This window comes from Oppia nitens, unplaced genomic scaffold (genome assembly GCF_028296485.1).
Source record: "Oppia nitens isolate AA-2021 unplaced genomic scaffold, nextdenovo-longstitch-racon4-pilon3 scaffold6_pilon_pilon_pilon, whole genome shotgun sequence".
Lineage (NCBI taxonomy): Eukaryota > Metazoa > Arthropoda > Arachnida > Sarcoptiformes > Oppiidae > Oppia > Oppia nitens.
The window spans coordinates 1610614-1634458 of NW_026533250.1; the positions used below are offsets into that span (position 1 = coordinate 1610614).

Consider the following 23845-nt stretch of genomic DNA (forward strand, 5'->3'; position numbering starts at 1 on the left):
TATCAATTGGTGCAACAAAATTAGTGAAAAATCTATTAATGAAAATTTATAACATTTATTTACTCATCGAATGTTTAATTAATATAAAAACGTAAATTTAGACATACATTATATGACTAGAAATTCATGTATTTTCGATGATTTACTTAATAAATTGTACTAAAGTTGTTTTCAATATATATTAAACATAAACGAAAAGATAATATAATAAATAAACTGAAACCAAGCGTTTCTATACAAATAAAGATATCGATTGAGAATAATGTTTAACAACGAATTCAATACATTTGTTGTTTTCATATGTTGTATACTTATTAATGTAATTAACTTTTTCGGGGAGTTTTGTTTCCTCTTTGAGTTAGGCCTTCAAATCTTTTAAATGTATAATTTATAAAAACCCAATCCTTAAGACCAGCCGTTTCGGGCTCTTTAGTAGGCGCTGAAGCTGTTAATATAAAATCAAATATATATTATAAACATTAATTTTAGTTTAACTAATATTAATAACTTACGTATTTTGAGATCGACATCAGGAAAGTCGTCAAAATTGGAGGTGTCGTCTATTGACTTAACTTCAACAGGAATGGCTGCCGGTCTTTCTCTGAAACCAAAATACAAATAAATGTCAATAAAAATTGTAATAAATGAACATTCATTCGGTGTATTTATATAAAAATAAATTTTCATATATATTATCAATTTATGAAATTATAAAACTAGAAATTTACCGAATATGCTCCCAATCAACGCCCTATTTTGATAAAATAAAAAATAAATAAAAATTACAATTTAATTCACAATTAATATTTTCAATGCAAACCTTAAAAAATGAGTGCTCTTTAATCTCCTCAATGCCAGCACAGGCACCGATGCGCTTCTCCGCTTCGGCACAAAACCTCTGAATCATATCTCGCGATTCATTACTAATGGGCACTTCGGGTGGAAAGATGAGAGTATCCCTCCAACTCATAACTTTTCTATATGTCTCTTGTGGTGTTTCCGAGCAAAAAGGGGGATAACCAATAAGCATCTCATACATAATAACTCCAAGTGACCACCAATCGGCACTTTATTTGATAATAAAAATATTAATAATTACCGGTAAGTTAATTGACGTAACAATAAACTAACAAACCTCGAGACATAACCAGTTTGCATGAATACTTCGGGTGCAATATAGTCAGGAGTTCCAACTGTAGAATAAGCTAATTGTCTCCTATTTCTCTTCCAGCTCTCAGCTCTACGTTTAGAGTCCATTGGATTAGAAGTAAAATCACTGGGTTTTGCTTGAGATAAGTCTCTATAGAACTCAGTTCGATGTGATTTTTTAAGACCAGTACAGAGACCAAAATCAGACAACTTTATGTGTCCCTAAATTCATTGAAAACTTCATTTAGTATATCATTATCTTATTATTCAAACATATGACTAACTCTTGCGTCAAGAAGTAGATTATCGGGTTTAATGTCTCGATGAATGAAACCTAATTTATGAATCGAGTCGATGGCCAAAGCAGTCTCAGCGATATAAAACTGAGTGCATTCCTCAGTTAGGGTGTCCTTCTTCATCAACAATGTCATCATATCCCCTCCCGGGAGAAACTGTAGTTCAATATAATATATCATTAAATTACAGATCAATGTCCAACAATTGATATATTTTAAATAAACAATTATCTTACTTCCATAATGAGATATAAGTTCATAATATCTTGAAAACTGTAATACATTTTGACAACCCATTGATGGTCAGCCTCAACAAGAATATCTCGCTCAGCCCTAACATGTGCTACCTGTTCCTTCTCTAACATATCTGCTTTTCTCAATATTTTCATAGCATATACATGACCCGTGTCTTTCTTCTGAACCAATCGTACTAATTGTTGGTTTAAATAACAATTCAATGAATAAAAGCTATATTAAGATGACTGGTTGTATACCTTCTCCAAAAGCTCCCCTTCCTATCACTTTCAAAGGTTCAAAGTCTTCAACACCGAGTCGTGATCTTTTAAGTCTAAGAAATTCAGTTTCTTTGTTTGCGTGTTGGACTCGTTTCTCTTGTTTCTAAAAAAACAATTAAATCTATTATAAAAAACAACTGCTATTTATAGCAAACATATGGCTTACTTGTTCTTCAGTCAGACCTTCATCTCTCATCGACTCTTCTAGTCTTTCGTGTCTGAAATATATAAAACATTTTTAAAAATAATAATTTACTTATATATTAATAACATAACATTTCTATTTTATATAAATACTTATTTTGTAAAAACATACATTTTTAGCAAAATAAATAATAAAATTAAAAAATAAGTTCAATAAAAAATATAAATATACTGTACTGTATAGTTCAACTAACTAATACAACTATATAATTATAAACATTTCATTTAGTAATTATTAAAAATCAAATCATTTTTATATAAATTAACATAATAATAATGTGTTTATTTTGTATATATTTTAATTAATAAGGAAAATATTATAAAATTATTATTACATAAATTATCATTCAATATCATTTGGCATAAAATATTATCATTTATAAAATCAAATGAATAAATTATGAAACATTTTTAACAATTAAAACTTCAAAAATATACTAAATATGTAAATGTAATATTAAAATACAATGTAATAATTATTTCAATTGAAAAACAATTAAAATTGTAGTAAACATAACACACGACATACCTGTTCCTCCTTTCGATGTGTTGTGTAATCAGATTGGAGTAATAGTTTTCGAGATGAACCTTGGCTTTAGTCGCCTTATCCAATGTATGGCCACTAAATCTGATCGCTTGTTGGCCAGTAGTGTCAGTAGTGGTCGCCATTTTCGGTACTACTCTATGCTAGAGTTAAGATATGAGATGCCATAAGATATGAGATTATTTGATAATACAAACAATTGATAAAAATATTTTTGTTTGTTGATTAAATAACAGGTCATTAAAGTGAAATATAAATAATATAATATAATCGACACAAAATAGGGAAGTATATCACTAAAAATAATCAAATATGTTATAAATTATAACTTATAAAAGCATATTCAATATATATATATATATTTTAAAAATAGTACAAGTAATCGTTAAAATGTATAGTTAATGGCATTTCGTGTTTTACGATTTATATAATATATACTTAATATCAAACTTATATCTAATTTAAAAGCTTTTTATTTAAAAACTTCATTTCTATCATATAATTGAAAAAGCTTTCATCTAAACATTATAGATATTATAAATCCACCTAATAGTGGATAACCAATTAACGGACGGATAAAGTAAATAATTAAATATTTATGTTATTTATTAATCAATTGTTGTCATTAAGGGGTCATTTGATAGCTATTTATATGACCTCTCATAAAGTAATGTAAAATTTGTAAAAAATTTGGACACAAATTCACAATTAGATCCCAATTAGGACAACGTCTGGTTAACGCAATAGTGGATGAAATAAAGGGTAAGTTTGAAAATTAATTATAATTAGATTAATAATTAATTAATCAATTGTTTATTTTTTATATACAGGTTAAATATCTAAGAAAATATTAGTAAAGACAACAAATTTTTTAAAAAATTAAAAAATAGTTTAATTTATTTATTAAATTACTTTTCTCTAATCCCCATTCAACGGACGGACCACAAAACATTGAATTAAAAATTTTTGTCCATAAATTATGACCCAAAATTAAAAATTATATAAAACTATTAAATTATACCGTATGACCTCACATTTAAATAATATTCACAATTTTTACCGTATGACCTCACATTTAAATAATATTCACAATTTTTACCGTATGACCTCACATTTAAATAATATTCACAATTTTTACCGTATGACCTCACATTTAAATAATATTCACAATTTTTACCGTATGACCTCACATTTAAATAATATTCACAATTTTTACCGTATGACCTCACATTTAAATAATATTCACAATTTTTACCGTATGACCTCACATTTAAATAATATTCACAATTTTTACCGTATGACCTCACATTTAAATAATATTCACAATTTTTACCGTATGACCTCACATTTAAATGATTTTCACAATTTTTACCGTATTACCTCACATTTAAATGATTTTCATATTATTTAATTAAATTAATATAATTTCACAATCTTTACCTTATTTTATTATATTTTAATATTAATGAAACTAATTTATAATACCGTATTCCCTTAACTAATAAATTTTTATAGATTTATACCATATTTTATTGCTATTATATTCTTACATAAAATACTATCTTATTTTTATATTATGACTACTTATTTCCAATGTAATACCGTATATCCTAAATTACTGTTATAGATATATGGTTGTTTTTTGTGTGGATGTATTGAATAAGGGAATACGGTACTTTTTAAAAAAAACTGTTTTTAATATGGGAAAACGGTACTTTTTCAAAAAAAACTATTTTTAATATGGGAAAACGGTACTTTTTCAAAAAAAACTATTTTTAATATGGGAAAACGGTACTTTTTAAAAAAAACTATTTTTAATATGGGAAAACGGTACTTTTTAAAAAAACTATTTTTAATATGGGAAAACGGTGCTTTTTAAAAAAAATTGACATTATTGTGGGTAGACGGTATTAATTTTAAAAACATGAGTTAACTATGGGAAGACGGTAATATGATATGAATGCTTATAAGATTGTTTAAATGTATATATTGAGTTATTACGGTATTATTTCATATATAAATTAAAAAATATTATTTTCTTAATTAGTAACATAATTGATGCCCATTTTGATCGATAGATGTATTGTTTATATTATTTGTTATAATTTATCCGTCCGTTAAAAGGTTGATATATCATAGTTGTAAATAAATTTTAAGTTATTAAAAAAATTATTTCGACAAAAATACATTGATAAGCACAACGAAAGAGGTATAAAAAAATATAACATTTGTATATAATATAAATATCATATAATTATATGAAGTATTTTATATAAATAAAATGATGTATAGTATACATTGTATACATTGTATACCTATGGGAATGGGAGTAAGGACTCAATTTTCTAACGGCATATCTCATAACTATCTATATTATCATAACATTATCGTATTAACAACTAACACATTCACATATACCATAAATATTTGTAATAATAACTTATTAATAACCGGAAATTACAAGTAATATTAAATAATTACATATTATATTGTCCAATAAAATTTTAAAATAATTGTTACATGCTAAATTAATTATTTATATTTACAGTACTTTAAATACCAAAAAATATGATGTAATTGTACCAATATATATAACTTTATATTAAACACTATATTTATTGATAAATTTAATAAAATAAGTTTTGTTAAAATTAGTGTTAAGTCATTAACATTTAATATGAATTTAAGTTTAAAATATTGCCATCTAAAGCCATCTATAATTTTCAATTAATTTATATGAGAAGCAGTATATTTTTTATAATGTTAGAATTTAACAGTTAGATATTGTGTATTATTTAGCTACATATTAATTATTTGCTATTATTGTTAGACACAAATATTAATTGAAATAATAAGTTAAACTTAAAGTTAAAAACAATGATTCAATTATTATTTTAATAAAACAATTAATCAACGTTTGCCGACATATAAAAAATAAATATAATAAGTTTATTAATTTGAATAACAATACCAATGTTAGAAATACTTTTTATTAATCTTTCAGTATTTTTAAACTTAACATAAACTGCAATTTCAAAATTTAAATAAAACTTTGAACACTAGTGAACATACAAGTCATAATTATAAGCAGTACCGGTATATACTGTATAAAAAAATAATTATTTTAAGTAAAAATCAAAACATTGGTTATAAATTAAAATAATATTTGATTTAACTTACATTATGATTGAAATGTAATTTCAATTTATTTACATTAAAAGTCCAAAAATCAAACATATATACAAATTTCTTTAACAACTTTAATAAAAAAATAAAAGCAATAAATTATACAATTTGTTGAAAAAAGCAAACTTTTAATCAATTATTTAATAAAAGTCGATGAAAATGTTTTGACACTTAAAACAAATGCAAATATAAAAAACAAATATCATAAAGTTTTATAACAAGATTTACGGTATATTCAATTTGTCTATTTGTATAAACAAAAGTTTATGGTTTCATAGTTTCGTTACAATTTTTTTAATATGTTAATAAAAAATATTATACAAAACTTAAATTAATTTATAGTAACACATTTTATCAAAACATTTGCATTTTTGTGTAAATGAAGTTTTCAAAATAAATTTAGTAATAACAAAACAATTGATATTATAGTTGTATGGTACTCCCATAGCTGCACTAATAGCAAAACAACTAAAACAGGTGAAAATTGGCCCTAAAGTCAATATCAAACGGTTACTTAACAAATACACGGCTATTGTGAAGCACATACCAAATGGCATAGGGATGTAGTTTTGTATTACAGTATAACATATTAATATTGTTACCAAACTTATTAAGACTACAATAGGAAGACTTGAGTGAATCATATGAATGGTGTGAATGTGCGACCAATTGCTTGAAAAAGTCAATATTTTTCAACAAAAAATCAAGTTTTGTTGTTTTATGACCCGTTGTTTGTCGATTAAAATACAATTATTTGCTAAGCTATACCATTAACTAATAACTTAATGCCTACTTTATCCATAAATGAAATTCAATATTACATTAAATTGAATGACTTTTAAAGTATAAATTTAATATTATGTTATTATGGTTTGCTAAACAATGATTAGTCCATCGGAAATGTGACCTAATATAGTATTGTCTAATTATAAGACAATATACAAACATTGAAATAATAACTCCGGATTCAATACCAGTTATATAACAGAGACAACCTGTTAGACAGGTCTCGTGATTGCCGTTAATAATTCACTCAAATGGCTAATTATTTTGTAATTAAAATTTATTTATTTTATGCAAATCTATGTATTGATATTATATATTAAATTAAGTTATTAATAGGTGCCATACAAAACAATCTGATATCACAAATACACTTATATTAGCATTTTAATAAAAATATATACAATTACATCACAGCATACAAGCACATTAGCACAATAACATTCAACTACAGTATAAATACATATTAATATAAAAAGTATTAAATGTAAATTATATGCAGTAAAATATATAAATATTTTTTGTCATCTAAACTATTTTTAATGTGATAATTATATACTGTATTTATATATTGTACATAAAATTGAGACATGCAAACTCTAAAATGTATAATCTAGCATTAATAATGTATATTAAATTTATATATGCAATTATATTGTATATAATTTCGTTAAATTATTTGTAATTTAATTCTCAGCCATACATATGAGTTCAGTATAACATATATTGGAAAATCAAATACATATATAATATACGTATTTTTTAATATCTAATTCATATATAAAATATCAAAAATATGTTTGCCATGAAATTGCTTACATTATTAGATGATTTTGATTTCCAAATTCGCATTTTATCAAACTTTTTATATATTTTATAACTGCTTATTAAAAGTTAATTAAAAAAATTATGAATGAATTCAATTAAAAAATTAATGTTCAAATATAAACAACAACTGTAAGTGATATACTAATAATCACAATTATATCAATTAATAAAATGCAAACATTAAAGTAAATTAACACAACTCTTCATAAATTATATAAATGAATATTAATAACAAATTCATATTTTTAATATTATTATTTACAATCAGTGCAATAGTGTATTGAATAATAACTCGTTAGTATTGGTTAGTTGTTTCATATCAAATAAGTCGATTGAAAGCTCATAACAGTTTAGCAATAATTATGATTGTAATGAAATACAAAACTTAATATACAAATAGTGTCTATTGATATACAGTACAAGTGATTGCAATGAGTGATCACTTGGCAACTCTACACTGTTATCAATAGATTAGGAATTAAGTTATACATCAAACCACAAACCCTTTTATATATTTATTACGATAACAATAATCACTTATCATTGTGTTATGCATTCAAACGGATTTAAAATAATTTATTCATTAATATATTAAGTCATTTCATTTAATTCAACATAAATGTGACACTAAATGTTTAGAAGAGGGGAAGTGATCAACAAAAGGGGAGGAGAGAGACAACCACAGAGAGAGAGAGAGAGAGAGAGAGAGAGAGCAAAAGAGTGGCAGAGATAAGAGTGTCGACAATAGTTTTGTCGATTTCAATGCAAACATATTTGACATAAGATTTGCTCATTTGTTCACAACTAATACATCTTCGGGCGTGTCTTTCACCGCATTTAACACACCATTGTTTTCAATATACTGTATATTATTTTATAGCATATTTAACATCATTTATCTCAACAAATGTATTGACAAACCTATTTCAAGTTAAATTATAAACCATATACTTATAACACGAGTCATTTACAGACTAAACAATTTGATAAAACATTAAATAAAAGGCCATTCAATTAATTTGGCATAAGTTTAATACCAACTTTCAGTTTCAATAGTCATATAAGTAATTAATAATAATTGAGTTAATATTATAATCATAACTTTTATTGTTTCAAACAAGTGGTTCATAGCAGTCATAACATCATTCAACAGATGTTTTCTAAGTTTTTATAAACATTTCAATTAAATTGTGATATGATTTTGAGTTTGAAAACAACACAAAATGTTTACATTAATAAATTAAAAAAATATAAATAATAAATCAGATTATGTTATTATGCCATTACCGTAGGTATATTACAAATACCTTAAATTTAATAAAATACACTTAAATTAAATACATCTATTTTATTTTTTTTTAAAAATTACACATTTTTTTATAAATATTTGCTGAAAAAGAGGTCAGAAAATGTTAAATATGTTGTTTGCAATATTTGAATTGTATTGTATATTATTATTTCTACACTTGCATTGTGCTTATCGTTGATATGATTTTGTTTAATTTTAATTTAGCTAATTAAATTTCTAATATAAATTATATACTAATATAGTTTTATACTTGTAATTCAATTTTTCCAAATAAAAATATATGTAAAAATATTAATATCTCTAAAATATAAAATTACCGTTTAGGGCAAACAATTGATATTTAATTATTAGTCATAAAAATTTAATTGTTGATTAAAATTTGATATTTCTAACAAATATCTTTAATAGTTATGATATGTAATACTTAATTAAACATTATATTTGTTAAAACATTGACATTGAAATTAAGTGGAAATTAAGAAATACAATAATTTATTAGTATTATTGATATTCATAATAAACATCTATAGATTTCATACAATAAATTAAACCCTATCAACAGTTTAATAATTTATATATGCATTAAATTAATTATAAAAATGTTGAGATATGTCTCAGCAAATCAAGTGATATATCGTTTACAATGAAATGCATTTTTATTATTGTAGTTATTTTGAGTCAATTGGTTAACATTTAAGTGATGTCTCATTGCTATAAATGGCAATGACTTTAAACCAAACTAATTGATATTATTTTTTGTTATCAATAATTCAATGAATATCTGAAAAATATTAAACCTAATAAAAATGTGTAACAAATAAAAGATTGTATCATTAGTTATAACTTATAAGATATTGTTTATTATTATTTGTATTTTAAAGTATTGTTATTATATTATCGCTCAGTTGGACATCAATTTGTTATTGAAATTTAATGCAAAAAAACAAGATTTCAATCAATTTCTTACCTAACGATTAATCCCAACAAATGGCAATCAAATTAATCAAAATGCAAATCAAACGGTTTATTCAATCAGACAATCACTTAATGTCTTGAGATTCAAATGAGGCTCACTTTCATCTGCAAAACAATTTCAATGGCAACTCATTTAGTTATAGTTTGCAAATAAAAATAATGCATTTTATTAACATATTATTAAATGATTTGATTTTAAAGATATCAAAATAAATGTATTATTTATTTAAATTTATTCATTATTTACCACTTTTTGTGTCAATTATATGACATAAATCATTGATATGATTGCACCACAAATCAGATCCAATTGTTTGTATCAATCAATATCTTATTTGACGACACAAATCAATTGTTAGTTAATATCAATAAATAAAGCATTTAATTAGGATTTTTGGTTTATAAATGATATGTTTTTATAAAAAATATTAATTATTAATAATATTAATTTAATACAAACAACAAACACATCAACAAAAAGACAACTATTTTTGAGTCAAACAACTATTCATTATATTATTATTATTATTATTATTGTATTATTTGTATTACGACTATAATATTAATATAATAAAACTGTATATGAAATACACAAACACTTATAACGTTACACTTAATAATATCAATTCATTTAATTATTAATCGTTTTTTTATATTTCAATTCATTTATTTATTGTATCAATTAATTAGTAAATATTTTTTCTAAATTAATTTAAAATTAATCTCAAAATTAACTTTAAATACATTTTTATTTTATAAATTGTGTTGAAATATGTAATTAATTATTTGAATGACTTTTATAAAGCAGTCATTCATTTGTATTGATTGTATGTTTGACTCAAATAATAAAATTTTGTTTACTTTATATACAAAACAATTACTTCATTGATATTAATGTTTATTATCAATGGATAGCAAAAACAGAAGCAATGAGTCACCCATTTTGACCATCAAATTACCAGAAGTATCAAAATTGGCCAAAAAACGTGAGGACACGGATGATGCCAGTGATGACAACACAAGTGACACTCATAACGAATCCAACGACGATAACAGCATCGGTGGTGAAGACAAATTAGATAACAGTATTGGCAATCAAAGTATCAATAAAGATGGTAATAACAAACCAAAAACAGATGCAAAAGATGCTATTAAAGACATCGAAGATAAAGAAAAGATGGAAGCGTTGAAACAAAAGATGGAAGAAGAAGAAAGAGAACGCATGCAGTAAGTGATGACCAATTGTGACCAATTGGTGACATATCATATGATCGATTGGTTTTCATTGATTGGCTATTAAAGTGATTGTTTTTCACAGAGTTCTTGTATCAAACTTTTCTGAAGAACAGCTAAATCGATATGAAATGTACAGACGATCGGCATTTCCAAAGGCAGCCATCAAAAGAGTAATTTATTAAGATTTGGGGATCAGTTATAAGAAATGTATTGATAATATCTATTTATTTGATTAAATAGTTGATGCAATCCATAACAAATTGTTCGGTGTCTCAGAATGTAGTTATTGCTGTCTCCGGAATCGCTAAAGTATTTGTTGGTGAAGTTGTCGAAGAAGGTATTGTTAATAATAATTGATATTATTACCGGTAAATGGCAAAAATTTATTGTTATTGTCAATAGGTTTGGATGTAATGGAACAAAATGGAGAGACTGGTCCTCTTCAGCCAAAACATATTCGTGAAGCGGTTCGCAGATTAAGACAGAAAGGAATTATACCAAACAGGAGATCAAGTCTTTATAAGTCACCGACATTTTTGTAAATATCTTAAAATCATTGCATAAAAATTATTTACAATTTTTTATAAATATTGTATATATTATTATTACTGATAATAATTCGTAATTTTTACTTATTTACTATTATTTATTAAAATATCAATAAACAAACTAATGCTATAGTAGTTGAAATAAATAACAATTGATAAGATTTAAATCATTTTGAAATAATTGGCACAAATATACCGAATGAAGGAATGACCAAATAGTGAGACAATACATGACTTTGGAATGTCTTTCCTTAAGAACTTTCAATTACCGGTAGTTTCAAAACTATAACACAGTTTGTACTTCATTTATAATGATTTTTTAAGTGAATCTTAAGTGAGAATCAGTGGTAGCACTGAGTGCTGCCATTGCACTCCTGTCAACAACTGATAGCGCAATACCGAACTGAGCCGAATAGTAGGTGGACATCACCAATAGTTGCCATTGAGCACCAGTCATCATATGTGTAATTAGCCCGAACTCTCTCAGACCAAGCAATGTATCAGAAATGGCAAACAAAATACCGCCAAAACATGAGCACAACTTAGTCCACGTCCATAGGTCTTGAAAAAAACCCTCCACTCTGGCCACTGCTCTCCAAACCATTGTTAACAACAAAACATTATAAACGGGAACCGCTATACTAAATACTGTACCTATAGTAGTAATAGTAGTAGTAGTAGTTGTAGTAATTATCAATAAAAGTATATCAAATACATTTGTTTCGTTACCAATAAGTTTTGGATACATTATATAGTGAACCATTGCTCCAATCAAACCAAAAATAACTCCAGAGTTTACATTAAACGGATAGAAACCAAAAGCAATTATATATGAGATGTGAGCCTTAATACCGATATATTAATAATAGATAATTATATACTAAAATATATATACAATTAACTGCTTAAATACCAGTGCAAAGCTCAACATTCCCCATATGAAACATTGTGGCCAAACAAGTAGCGCATCGCCAATACAAGACAGTACTAAACCTATTAGTATTCTTCGAGAGTAAACATGTTCTTCACCTAAACTCATGCCATGAAGTATCACAAAAATACAGAGCCATATAATAGGTAGACATTTCAATAGACACGTCAGCCATGAAGGACTCTCGCGATCGGCTAAAACCAAATATATGGCAACTGTCTTGAAGAATGGCACCAATTTGGGACCAATTGATCGCACCTTTACATCAATTATGATACAAACAAATTCAATAAAATGATTAACAAATCAAATGACAATATTGACCACAAGTGTTGGACTCGTCCAGTGATCGATAAAGTCTTCTTTCATATGTATTGTTTTCTTGTCTGTCATTATTAAAGTATCACTTTTTGTTCAGTCATTACATTATTTCAATTATTTTCAAATCATATGACTTTTCGTTCATTATCTTCATATGTCATCAAAGATGTTATAATAAGTGATTCAAATGACCAACAATTGATTGATTGACTGATTGATTGACAAATGATTGGATTCAATGACTGGTATTTTTATCTAAAGTTTTAGTATTAATATTGTCTTAAATATCATATCTGTTTTGTGTCCACTTTGACAAACATTTCCATCCAATCATTGATATGTTGAAGTGTGCCCTCTGTTGGGTGCAGTTATGTAATCAATGAATCACTTGTCTCCCTGTCCTCTATACAAGTCATACCTACTAAACCTTTATAGCAATCAAATGATTGAAATTTTGATTTAATATCCTTCTTGTGTTTTGGTAAGTGTTTTGATCTCATCTATAGTTAACTCAATCAATATATTATGACAATCAGTATCGCATAACATGTGTGTCCAGTGACCAGTTAGCCGATGTTAAGGACAGGGTTATGATGACCTTGAAAATAGTCCTTGAATTGTGGGTCAAAGTCAAAGTGTGAGAGTGTATGGAGTGGTAGAGCACTGGTAGGTCTGTAGTCATTGGTTGACATGTTATGCAATCAGTTATAAGCGTTAAGTCATTGCAGACATTGAGTAAACTATAGATTCATTTGACGATCACTTTTCAGAGACTATAGACTGACTGAACGTTATATTCATTAGGCGTTTAACACTGTCTTCACAATTATTACCATTGATTACATCTTTGAAATCAATTGCTAACAAAATGCCGATTAAGACAATCAAAGCCCGACAGATCTTCGACAGCAGAGGAAACCCCACCGTTGAGGTGGATCTGACCACTGATAATGGTATGTCCTAATTGTCACCAATTTTTATCATTGAAATGTCATTTAATTATACATTAATAAAATAAATTTAATTATTTATTTAGAAATTGTATTATAATTAATAGAAAATAATTATTAATTAATTAATATTATAATAATTGAATAAATTGACATTAGAAGTGACCTTGTACATTTTGATATTATGAAATGTGGTTAATATTGTAGTGTATTGTAAAGTATATGATATACCGGTATATTGTAATATCTGTGCAATTATTGCATATCATATGTACAGTACTGTAGTATTAGAGTTACGATTATATTCTAAGCAAATTTCTATCAATGAATAGTAATAATACTGTATATACAGTGTATATAATTTTTAAATACTATATTTAGTGGTACAGTAATATTAATTTATATGTGACTAAATAATATATGGGTATTATATTGTAATATACATTATTGTAAAGGGGTTTTTTTTAAAAAAAAGTAATTTCTATTTATAATTAATTTTTTGCAAATAATTTACATTTATTTAAAAAAAAACAAAAAATGTTTGAATGATGTTAAATATTAATATTTAATATATAGTTTATTATTATGTAATAATTTATATGACTGTTTGAATGTAATGTATGGATGGATTTTTGTTAATTAAATGATAAAAAATTGTTACAAATTGTTACATTAGGACTGTTCAGAGCTGCCGTTCCCAGCGGTGCTTCCACTGGTATCTATGAGGCACTGGAACTTCGCGACAACGATAAGACCAAATATATGGGGAAATCTGTGTTTACAGCAGTCAATAATATAAATAATGAAATCTCACCCAAACTTATTGCACAAGTAATTCATAATTTTTGTTTGAATACAACAAATAATTAATTTTATAACTGATTTGTTTAGAATTTTGACGAAACGGATCAGAAAAAGATCGACGAGTTTATGATTGCATTGGATGGCGATTCAAACAAAAAGAAGTTGGGCGCTAATGCCATACTTGGTGTCTCACTTGCAGTTTGTAAGGCCGGTGCTGCCAAAAAGGGAGTTCCTCTATATCAACACATTGCTGATTTGGCCGACAATAAAAAAATAATTCTTCCGGTTCCCGCTTTTAATGTAATCAATGGTGGCTCTCATGCGGGTAATAAGCTTGCTATGCAGGAGTTTATGATTTTGCCTACCGGTGCTTCATCTTTTACCGAGGCTATGAAAATGGGAACCGAGACATACCATCACTTAAAGAATGTTATCAAAAAAGATTTTGGTTTAGACGCGACCGCTGTTGGAGATGAGGGAGGATTTGCACCAAATATTCTTAACAATAAGGATGCATTGATTCTCATTAATAAAGCTATTAAATTAGCCGGTTATGAGGGCAGCATTGAAATCGGTATGGATGTCGCCGCCAGTGAGTTCTATAAAGAAGGCAAATATGATTTGGATTTCAAAAATCCTAATTCCGATAAAACCAAATGGCTTTCACCGGACGAATTGGCAAATCTTTATCAAGAATTTATTAAAGAAAATCCAATGGTTTCTATTGAAGATCCCTTCGATCAGGACGATTGGGACGCCTGGACTAAACTTACGGCTAACACTAACATCCAGATTGTCGGGTATTATATTTATATTTTTAATAATAAAATTATTTGTTAATAGTTTGATATGATTTTAGTGATGACCTAACGGTAACTAATCCGACGCGCATTCAAACAGCAATCGATAAGAAAGCCTGTAATTGTCTTTTACTAAAAGTTAATCAAATCGGAAGTGTCACCGAATCGATTCAAGCGTAAGAATTTTTATTTTGTATTTGAATACAAATATTTATTAAATAAATAACTGTCAAAACAGTCATCAAAAGGCCAAAAGTGATGGCTGGGGAACAATGGTTTCACACAGAAGTGGTGAAACTGAAGACTCGTTTATCGCCGATCTCGTTGTCGGATTATCGACCGGTCAGATAAAGACAGGCGCTCCGTGTCGTTCCGAACGGTTGGCTAAATATAATCAGATATTACGTATTGAAGAGGAATTGGGTGCTAATGCTGTTTACGCCGGAAAAAACTTTAGAAATCCACACAAGAATTAGAATATTAATTGCAAAATTTTAATGATTTTTTTTGCAAACTATACTCTATATCTATTTTATCTCAAAATTATTATCTATTATAATCACTGCCTTTGTTAAAAAATAGTTTAAATTTATAGAAATTTATTTGAATTATAACATATATTTAATATAAATTAAACGAAACAATTCCCGGTTTGCTTTATAACTCATTGCAATATTATAACCCGGTTTTATAAATATAATAGTTTTTAGACTTATTCTATATTATTGAAATTGTTTTAACATTTATTCCAATGTTTTATTTTTAAAATTTTCAACAATTAATAGTCAAATTAATTAATGGAAATATTAAATTCTTTTAAATCCCTTTCACTAAATTATATGATGTTATTAATAATAACTACATAAATATAGGGATGAATGAATTACCGGTGATTTCCATTTATATTGTAATATAAATTATATCAATATATTCATTGGATTCGTTTATTTTAAGTTTAAAATAATTTGTTTGTTTGTCTAAAATATCAGTCTATTGTCATTGTCTTACATAATGTTTGTAAATGATTCCAATGGATGTAATTTATAAATAGATAAATATTGGTATTTTGATGTAATGAGTAATATTAGAATTTTTCTTAAATTGAAATTAATTATACATTTAATAATAGAGTTGTGTCGTAATGTTTTAATTTTAAATTAATTTAAGAATGTTTACATCATGAATATAATGGGAAATAAGTGTTTAAAATATGGGTAAAAATAAACGTATGAATAGTTTTAATTAAAAAAAAGATTTAAGTGTCAATTATTTTAAAATATAGTAATCAATATTAAGAACTTTCTTCATCTGAATCGTGAATAACTGGCATTTTCCTAACGGCGCGCTTAGGTCTGTCTATTTTGAGATCAGATACTGTCCTTTGGTTTTTATTAATTATAATCTCTTCTTCAGTGTCTTCCTCTTCAGAACCTTTAGACACTGTTTTTCGTTTATTCTTATTTTGTTTTATTTGTTTTTTATTTGAAGAGATGTGAGGCCGTGTCTTATGTAAAGAAAGCCGTTTGACAGCTGATGGTGGAGTTCCGACCACTTTCTGGAACTCAGAATCGTCTTCATTGGTTCCTTTAGTACGACATTCTTCTACTTTATTTAAAAATTCATCGATCAGTTGTTTTGTTTCATTTTTAATGTTTGGTATCTTTCGAGTGCTATTTACAACTGTTTGTATGCAATCGTACACAAAATCACAAAATAATTTATCGGCGAAACAAATAAGATTTTCGTGTAATTTCTGAAATGAACGTTCAGTATAGTTGAGTAAACTGAGACAATACGCCAAATCTCTCCACTGACGCTCATCACTAATAAAAGATATAAATATTGACATAAATATAATATAAATAAATAAAGCAATAAATCAAATGACATACGTTGTCGACCGGAAACGTTGGCACAACTTTTCCACTAAACATATCGTTTGTCTGTCTTTTTCAATCAAATCAAATATAAATTTCATAACTGTTTGAAACTCTTCTTCATCGCGCAAACCGTTCTCAGTGTCCGACAAATGACTTATAATATCGGGTAAGACATTGTAAATTGCATTTTGTTTTTTGCCTAATTCGGTAAAAAACAATCTCGAATGTGATGAAAGAATCTCATTTTCATCGACCATAAGTCTAGCCATTTCACTGATCTGTCCCTTAACTTTAAGCATATCTGATAGGATAAGTCGTGACAATACTTTTAATGTATTCAATTTGACGGTAACATCATTGTCTCGTAATCTTTCAAACATGAATTTAGACCATTGGTCTAACAAATTAGGATATCGGACACATAGGTCACCGGCAGCTATAATAGTATTGGCGCGAATAATAGCATCTGATTTCTCCATAATTGTAAACAATAGTCTTAACTGCAATCGACAAAAACTTTCACTAAGAGTCATAAACTTAGCTAATGTTAGACACGCAGCGGTTCTCAACTTAACGTCAGGAAAAGTCAAAGGTTCCTGAGCTATGGTAACAACAAGTTCGGTCAGTCGGCCTAATAGGTTGTTCCCTATAATAAAATAGTGTTAACTAAATGAATCAATAAATAGAAAAATAACAAACCGATGACAATTTCTTCGTTACAAATTTTATTCAGGTATTCCTGTTCCTGATCTTCCATAGCATTAGCGCCGGCCAAACCAATTTCCTCTTCTAAATTATTATCGGGACCTACAGTTCCCGGTGTTTTACCCGGTGTTCTAGACTTTCTTCTGGGAGTTTTGTTTGTTTTCTTATCTTTTTCTTCTTTAATATGATTTCTTATTTTAAGTTCTGTTAAGACATTTAAGTCTATATGAATTAAGACATTGAGTGCAATGGTTCCAATGATTGATATAAAACGTGACAATATTTCAGTGTTAATGTGACGAATATATTGAATGGTTTGTGAAACAAGTTGTTCACAATTTACTGTTTGTTGCGATGAAAGTATCGATTGTCTGTCAGTTTCAATAGAATCAGTATTTTCTTTATTTTCATTAGCAATCTCTTCATTTTGTATCAAAGATATTAACTTTTGAAGCATTTCTTTAATTAATTGTTCGCTAAGATAGTCAGGATTTTCAGCCAATTGAAACAATACTTTTATGACATTGTCTGCCATCATATTATAATAATTATCATTCAAATTATCCAAACCGTTAACCAATATTTGTCTCAAATTAGTGAACAGATCATGAGATTTAGGTAAACGGAAAAAGTGTTCAGAAGTTTCAGTTTTTGGTATACGATATGCTTTACCCAAAGCAATACACGTCTCACTAACCAAACGCGAATCATTTCGACCCCTTTCTCCCAAACCCTCTAATATAATAGCATTCAGATTCTTGTCTGATCTGACCAGTTCTGGATTAGATGTGGCCAACATTCCTATCAATTGAATGGCAACCTTACTATCTTCAGGTGTAGTGTTAGACAGTTTCATTGAAAAGCGTTCCCACAAAACTTGAATATGGATTTGTTGGATGTCATTAGTGTCCATCAATTCCTTTAATAGTTGTTCAATAGATATGAGTTCCCCTAAAGTGGCGCCCATTACTAATTCAGACAAACTTTTTACAACAGAAAATGCTTTAGCCTTTTCTGAAGCCTCTGCAAGTCTTACATCAGAATCAAAGTCCAAATAAATGCTTTTATACGCTAAAACCGCTGCGTCTTTGATTGTCTTCTCTTGAGACCAAATTAAAAGAATGAGTTTTCTAACACCAGTTATGGCTTCTTTAACACCAAATTTATAAGCGGACACAAAAAACTCAATGGCCTCCTGAACATCAGTTATGTTTTTGGACATCAATAAATCAGACACAAGTGGTATAGCAATCTGTATTTGTTCAGTAAATTTGATGCAATCATTCAAATATTTAACCAAAACTTGTTGTCGATTAACATTATTAATAGCATCGTTGCCGCCGATTGAAGGTCTGGCCACTTCAATAGTAGTAGTTCTCGGTCTTGACTGTTGATCAGTTGGCTCTTGACTCGATTGTATTAAAACAGTCGCAATCTTCTCAATATCTTTTTCAACAGCTTTTGAACCCAAATCTAATATTAATTTATCGTCAGTCGAATTCTCTAATAAACAAAATATTTAATTAAATTTTTAAATAATAACTTAAATATTATTAATATTACCGATAAATACTTTTTTGGATAATGCTATCATTTCAGGAAGTTTTGAACAGTTCTTAGATTTTTTCCTAAAAATAAATATACCGTAAATTAATTTGTTAATTACTTTTTATATATAAAAAATTGCAAACTTTTTTGTTTCTCTGTTTTGTTTATCCATATCCTCATCACTTTCTTCTACTTCATCATCAGTTTCTTCATCACTAACCTCCATATTTTCGCTATCACTGTCAACGACATCAAAGATTTGATTGTCTGCAAACTGTTCTTTCATTTTGTTAAGTAAAGAAAGAGCACTTTTAAATTTTTTTGTGACAACTAAATCGCGGAATACTTTGAGCAATCCATCTAAATCTTCGTTATCAAACAATTCAATGTTATTACAGTTGTTATCATTTTCATCATCAGGTGTTATGTCAGATGAAGATTCAAGTCGTGTCCAAAATTCTAAGAAATCGATTTCAATATCACTCCAAATATGTTGCGAATTCTTATCTATTTCTATATCCATGTGTTGCTGCTCTTCATTGTGTTTTATCATTTCTTTTAATTTTTCTTCTTCTTTTTGATGGTAAGTCTTGAGCATCTCAAGCGGAAGTTTAGCGGCGAATGGGTTTTTAGTTAAAAACTGATTTAGAAACTGAACGGCATATTTGCGGACAAAACATGATTTATCACGAAGTCTACCGACAACTGCTTCAATGAGAGTCTCAAGTCGTGGAAGTGGTATAACTTCTGCCTGACATAAAGTACACCAAACCTGAAGAGCTCGACTTCTAGTATAACTTGTATTGTCATGAATATGATCTTCAAGTTTGTCAAGCAATCGATCCCTAAGATTTCGCTCTTTGGTACCATCTTTACTCAATTCTTTGATAACTAGATTTCCAATAATACTGAGCGTTGCGTTTCTCATTAAATACGATTCTTCTTCAAGAAACTCCAACAAATCACTTATTGATGACAGCATTTCTTGTGAACATTTTTCAGACACTTCTATCAAAAAGGAAGATATAGATCGGGGACCACTTGAGTCACGCGAAAGGTCTTTAATATCAAGTCTTTTAATTTCACGTATTATTTCACTTATAATCAACTTTTGGTTGTGTTTCTTAACAATAACATCCACTAAATTAGCTAATATAGGAACCAATTGTTCTTTAAGCTGAAGTAATTGGATTAACTTTAAACAAAAACCTTTAAATAGAAATAATTTAGAATTAAAATAATGATATATTTATTAAAATAAAATACTAAATAAAACAAATACAAACTCAAACTCTGCCGATACTTTTCAATAGCGCTTCCGATTATATGAAAAACACTGTTTGTTATATTTGAATCTTTCTGTCGCATAACGACTGGATTTTCTAATATTTTGTAACAACATTTGGTTACAACACTAGAATATAATACATTTATTAATAAATCAACTGTAAAATCAAATCAATAGATAACTCACTTAATGAACTCGTCCTCAACTACGGGTGGATTGAAAACCCGATGCAATGGCAGTGATAGTAATCTCAACAAAACACTCAATCCTTTGTCTTTGTTTTGCTGCCAACCGTATGACTCTTCGGTTCGTTTATTCTTTTTGTTTGTCTTTTTGCCGATATTTTCGTAGTCAATATTTGTCGATTGTTTAATGTCCTGTTCCTCAAACAACTCGGTTAGTGTACAGAAGACATAGACAATCATCTTCAAGAGATTACAATAATTTTCCCTTTCATTTGGATCAAATCGGTTCAAAAATGTCTCGAAATCATTGTATAATGTGTTAAGACATTTGCTCATCAGTTTCCACAACAGTTCCTTATGTTTTGTGTCCAATGATGTAAAATGTCTGTCAAATAGTTATCATATAATACCATATCTTTATATTACAACTAAATATCATATGACGGATACAATACTCACTTAAGACAATAGTAAAAGACATCAAAATTATGTAAATTATCCTCAAGAAGAAAGTGAATGCCATTTGATTTGAAATATTCAGACAATTCTTCAATAAAAACATCAAAGATATCATTAAATATCAGAAATATATACCGAAAGTCAGTCATCGGGACTTACCGTTTAATTTGTGGCCAATATCTCGTAAGTCGTATTTATATTGAACTGAATAGATATCCGGATGTCCAGTTGATTGGATCAAATCATCCAATTTGATGGGAATGACAAACCTTATTGATCTCATGTTTATCTCTCACATCTGATCCCAAGTGTTTGTAAACAAAGTTTGTCCTCAAAGTTACGTAACAAACAAAACACTGTTTTAGCGCCAAAACAACGAATCACTCATTGATTGTGTTCTCAACATTGGATTCCACAGTCAACTCACAAATACTGTTATCATTTATCATATAATAATCCCCACAATTGAGTTCAATTGTGTAAAATAATAATTCAATCAATTGAGAAAAAAATAGCGCTAGAGATCCTCATTTTAGTATTATGGGTAATACTAGAGGTCCTGTACTACTACTTGACATTAGTTTACATTTGATATCTATGGTAACTAAATATTTGGTCAACTTTTTTGACACTACTCTTAAATTACGTTATCATATTTATTGCTTACACAATAGCTTAATAGCAATAAATATGATAACGTAATTTAAGAGTTGTGTCAAAAAAGTTGACCAAATATTTAGTTACCATAGATATCAAATGTAAACTAATGTCAAGTAGTAGTACAGGACCTCTAGTATTACCCATAATACTAAAATGAGGATCTCTAGCGCTATTTTTTTCTCAATTGATTGAATTATTATTTTACTAACTCTACGCAAACCTATAATACTGTAATACAGTGTATATATAATATGCACTTCAAGTTAACGTAATGTGTGAATGAATATCATATTTGAAATGCAATGACATTATTATAAATTAAGACATCGTATCGATAGTCACTTGAATTTATCGATTGTTGTAATAAATGTATTAATAAATTGTAATCATTTAATTGTAATCAACTAATTGGTGATATAGTGGTGATAATCGGTGACATAATTAGTGCTAATAGGTGTGTGTATCGGACAATAGCGATATAGCGGTCAATATATGTTATAACAATTGGTTGTATCGATCGATAGTTGACCGATATATCGATATATTGAAGGTTTGATTTGTTGAATGTATTGAAATGAGTGTCAAAACCACACGTTTCGAGTGATTCGCCGATCGTTGTGTTTGAGACCAACTCGTGGTGATTGTCATTATCAACACATTATTATCATTTGAATCATACATTTGTGTCATTTTTAGCCACAATTGCCATAAAAGAGTTAAATCAATTGACAATTATTTAGTTTTTCAAAACATGTGATTATATTTCGACTTTGATTTAAACGATAAGACCCGTCGCTGAAGACAATGACCGATCGACTCGAGTATTCAATTGTATCCATATTTGCTATTTTTATGGCATTTATGTTTTTTTGGTCACCGATTCTGATCACAACATTGATCACAATATTTTTAATTGTGTTTATATCGGCAAAAGTTTATTACAAACGCAAAGCAAATGCTGACCGTTTGAAACTGAAGTCTCGAGTAAAGACCAGTTCATTGGTTACAATCGATAACAGATTTGATGCCAATCCTAGTGTCAGATATATTAAGACTGCCCGAAGACATTATAATTCATTATACGCGAGACCTAATGATAATAATTATGTTTCCAACTATTTATCAAATCCATTGAATACTAATTATTTTCTACAAAGTGATGGTGTTTTGAGAGCAATGAGCGGTCAAACATTATCTTCTAGACCTCCATCTGCTTCTGACACATGCTCTTTGTCTAATTATCGGTTAACCCGAGAGTCATCCAATTCTCAATTAGGAAACACTTCGTCTGTTAAATTGTCGACCAGTAATCGCGAATCAACTTATGAATTAAAATTGAATGCACAACAAGTGAAACCCGTGACCGTACGGATTGCACCGATGCCCGAAAGTATGTCAAGAATTACTTTAAGTCGTATTTCAAATATGACCGCTTCGTATGATCCGACTATCGGATCAAAAGAGATGTCAAACAAAACATCTAATTTGCAATCAATTGCTGACGCATTGAAACGAAAGAGAGGATTAAAACCTGATTCAGAAACTGATGATAGCATTAAAATTACAGCTAATAAAAGAGTAAAACGCGATCAACCAATTGCACCAACAAATGCACATAAAATACCAAATGGTTTTATGCCTGTTATTAATAAGCAGTCAATTAAGAGGCAAACTCCTGATGGACAAGAGTTTGTGGTCAAGAAATTTAAAAATAATGAAATTTTTAGTTCTTATAGTTCTT

The 23845-nt window shown here is 27.8% G+C and overlaps 5 protein-coding genes across 10 annotated transcripts; 2 read left to right on the forward strand and 3 right to left on the reverse strand.

Annotated features, from left to right (window-relative positions):
- Window positions 1-125: 125 nt before the first annotated feature.
- Window positions 126-10146, reverse strand: LOC128962610 (serine/threonine-protein kinase tricornered-like). Of its 4 annotated transcripts, none has more exons than XM_054308994.1 (13): window positions 10037-10146; window positions 9782-9894; window positions 2694-2846; window positions 2127-2178; window positions 1940-2063; window positions 1682-1875; window positions 1434-1601; window positions 1136-1371; window positions 821-1067; window positions 729-751; window positions 513-601; window positions 329-445; window positions 126-159 (listed from the first exon to the last, which is right to left on the reverse strand). In XM_054308994.1, exons 3-13 carry the CDS (start codon window positions 2831-2833, stop codon window positions 143-145), a joined length of 1407 nt encoding a protein of 468 aa, XP_054164969.1. In that variant the 5' UTR covers window positions 2834-2846; window positions 9782-9894; window positions 10037-10146; the 3' UTR covers window positions 126-142. The 4 variants fall into 4 exon arrangements, with proteins under 4 accessions (XP_054164969.1, XP_054164968.1, XP_054164967.1 ...); XM_054308993.1 differs by having other exon boundaries at window positions 2694-2851; XM_054308992.1 differs by lacking the exons at window positions 9782-9894; window positions 10037-10146 and adding an exon at window positions 7497-7543 and having other exon boundaries at window positions 2694-2851.
- Window positions 10147-10646: 500 nt separating this feature from the next.
- Window positions 10647-11620, forward strand: LOC128962991 (transcription initiation factor TFIID subunit 11-like). The gene is made up of 4 exons (XM_054309447.1): window positions 10647-11016; window positions 11108-11195; window positions 11266-11362; window positions 11428-11620. The coding sequence occupies exons 1-4, from the start codon at window positions 10697-10699 to the stop codon at window positions 11565-11567; spliced, it is 645 nt and encodes a 214-aa protein (XP_054165422.1). The 5' UTR covers window positions 10647-10696; the 3' UTR covers window positions 11568-11620.
- A 140-nt stretch (window positions 11621-11760) lies between these two features.
- On the reverse strand, window positions 11761-13150 carry LOC128962990 (lysoplasmalogenase-like protein TMEM86A). Its single transcript, XM_054309446.1, has 4 exons — window positions 12829-13150; window positions 12487-12762; window positions 12303-12417; window positions 11761-12227 (listed from the first exon to the last, which is right to left on the reverse strand). The coding sequence occupies exons 1-4, from the start codon at window positions 12895-12897 to the stop codon at window positions 11893-11895; spliced, it is 795 nt and encodes a 264-aa protein (XP_054165421.1). The 5' UTR covers window positions 12898-13150; the 3' UTR covers window positions 11761-11892.
- Window positions 13151-13217: 67 nt separating this feature from the next.
- LOC128962989 (enolase-like) lies at window positions 13218-16028 on the forward strand. 3 transcript variants are annotated; one of them, XM_054309445.1, is made up of 6 exons: window positions 13218-13306; window positions 13596-13778; window positions 14452-14606; window positions 14667-15379; window positions 15439-15555; window positions 15618-16028. In XM_054309445.1, exons 2-6 carry the CDS (start codon window positions 13694-13696, stop codon window positions 15853-15855), a joined length of 1308 nt encoding a protein of 435 aa, XP_054165420.1. In that variant the 5' UTR covers window positions 13218-13306; window positions 13596-13693; the 3' UTR covers window positions 15856-16028. The 3 variants fall into 3 exon arrangements, with proteins under 3 accessions (XP_054165420.1, XP_054165419.1, XP_054165418.1); XM_054309444.1 differs by having other exon boundaries at window positions 13232-13306; window positions 13630-13778; XM_054309443.1 differs by lacking the exon at window positions 13218-13306 and having other exon boundaries at window positions 13501-13778.
- Window positions 16029-16433: 405 nt separating this feature from the next.
- On the reverse strand, window positions 16434-21865 carry LOC128962987 (condensin complex subunit 1-like). The gene is made up of 9 exons (XM_054309442.1): window positions 21604-21865; window positions 21445-21532; window positions 20987-21370; window positions 20799-20926; window positions 19656-20721; window positions 19528-19592; window positions 17959-19467; window positions 17272-17905; window positions 16434-17202 (listed from the first exon to the last, which is right to left on the reverse strand). The coding sequence occupies exons 1-9, from the start codon at window positions 21725-21727 to the stop codon at window positions 16671-16673; spliced, it is 4530 nt and encodes a 1509-aa protein (XP_054165417.1). The 5' UTR covers window positions 21728-21865; the 3' UTR covers window positions 16434-16670.
- Window positions 21866-23845: the final 1980 nt, after the last annotated feature.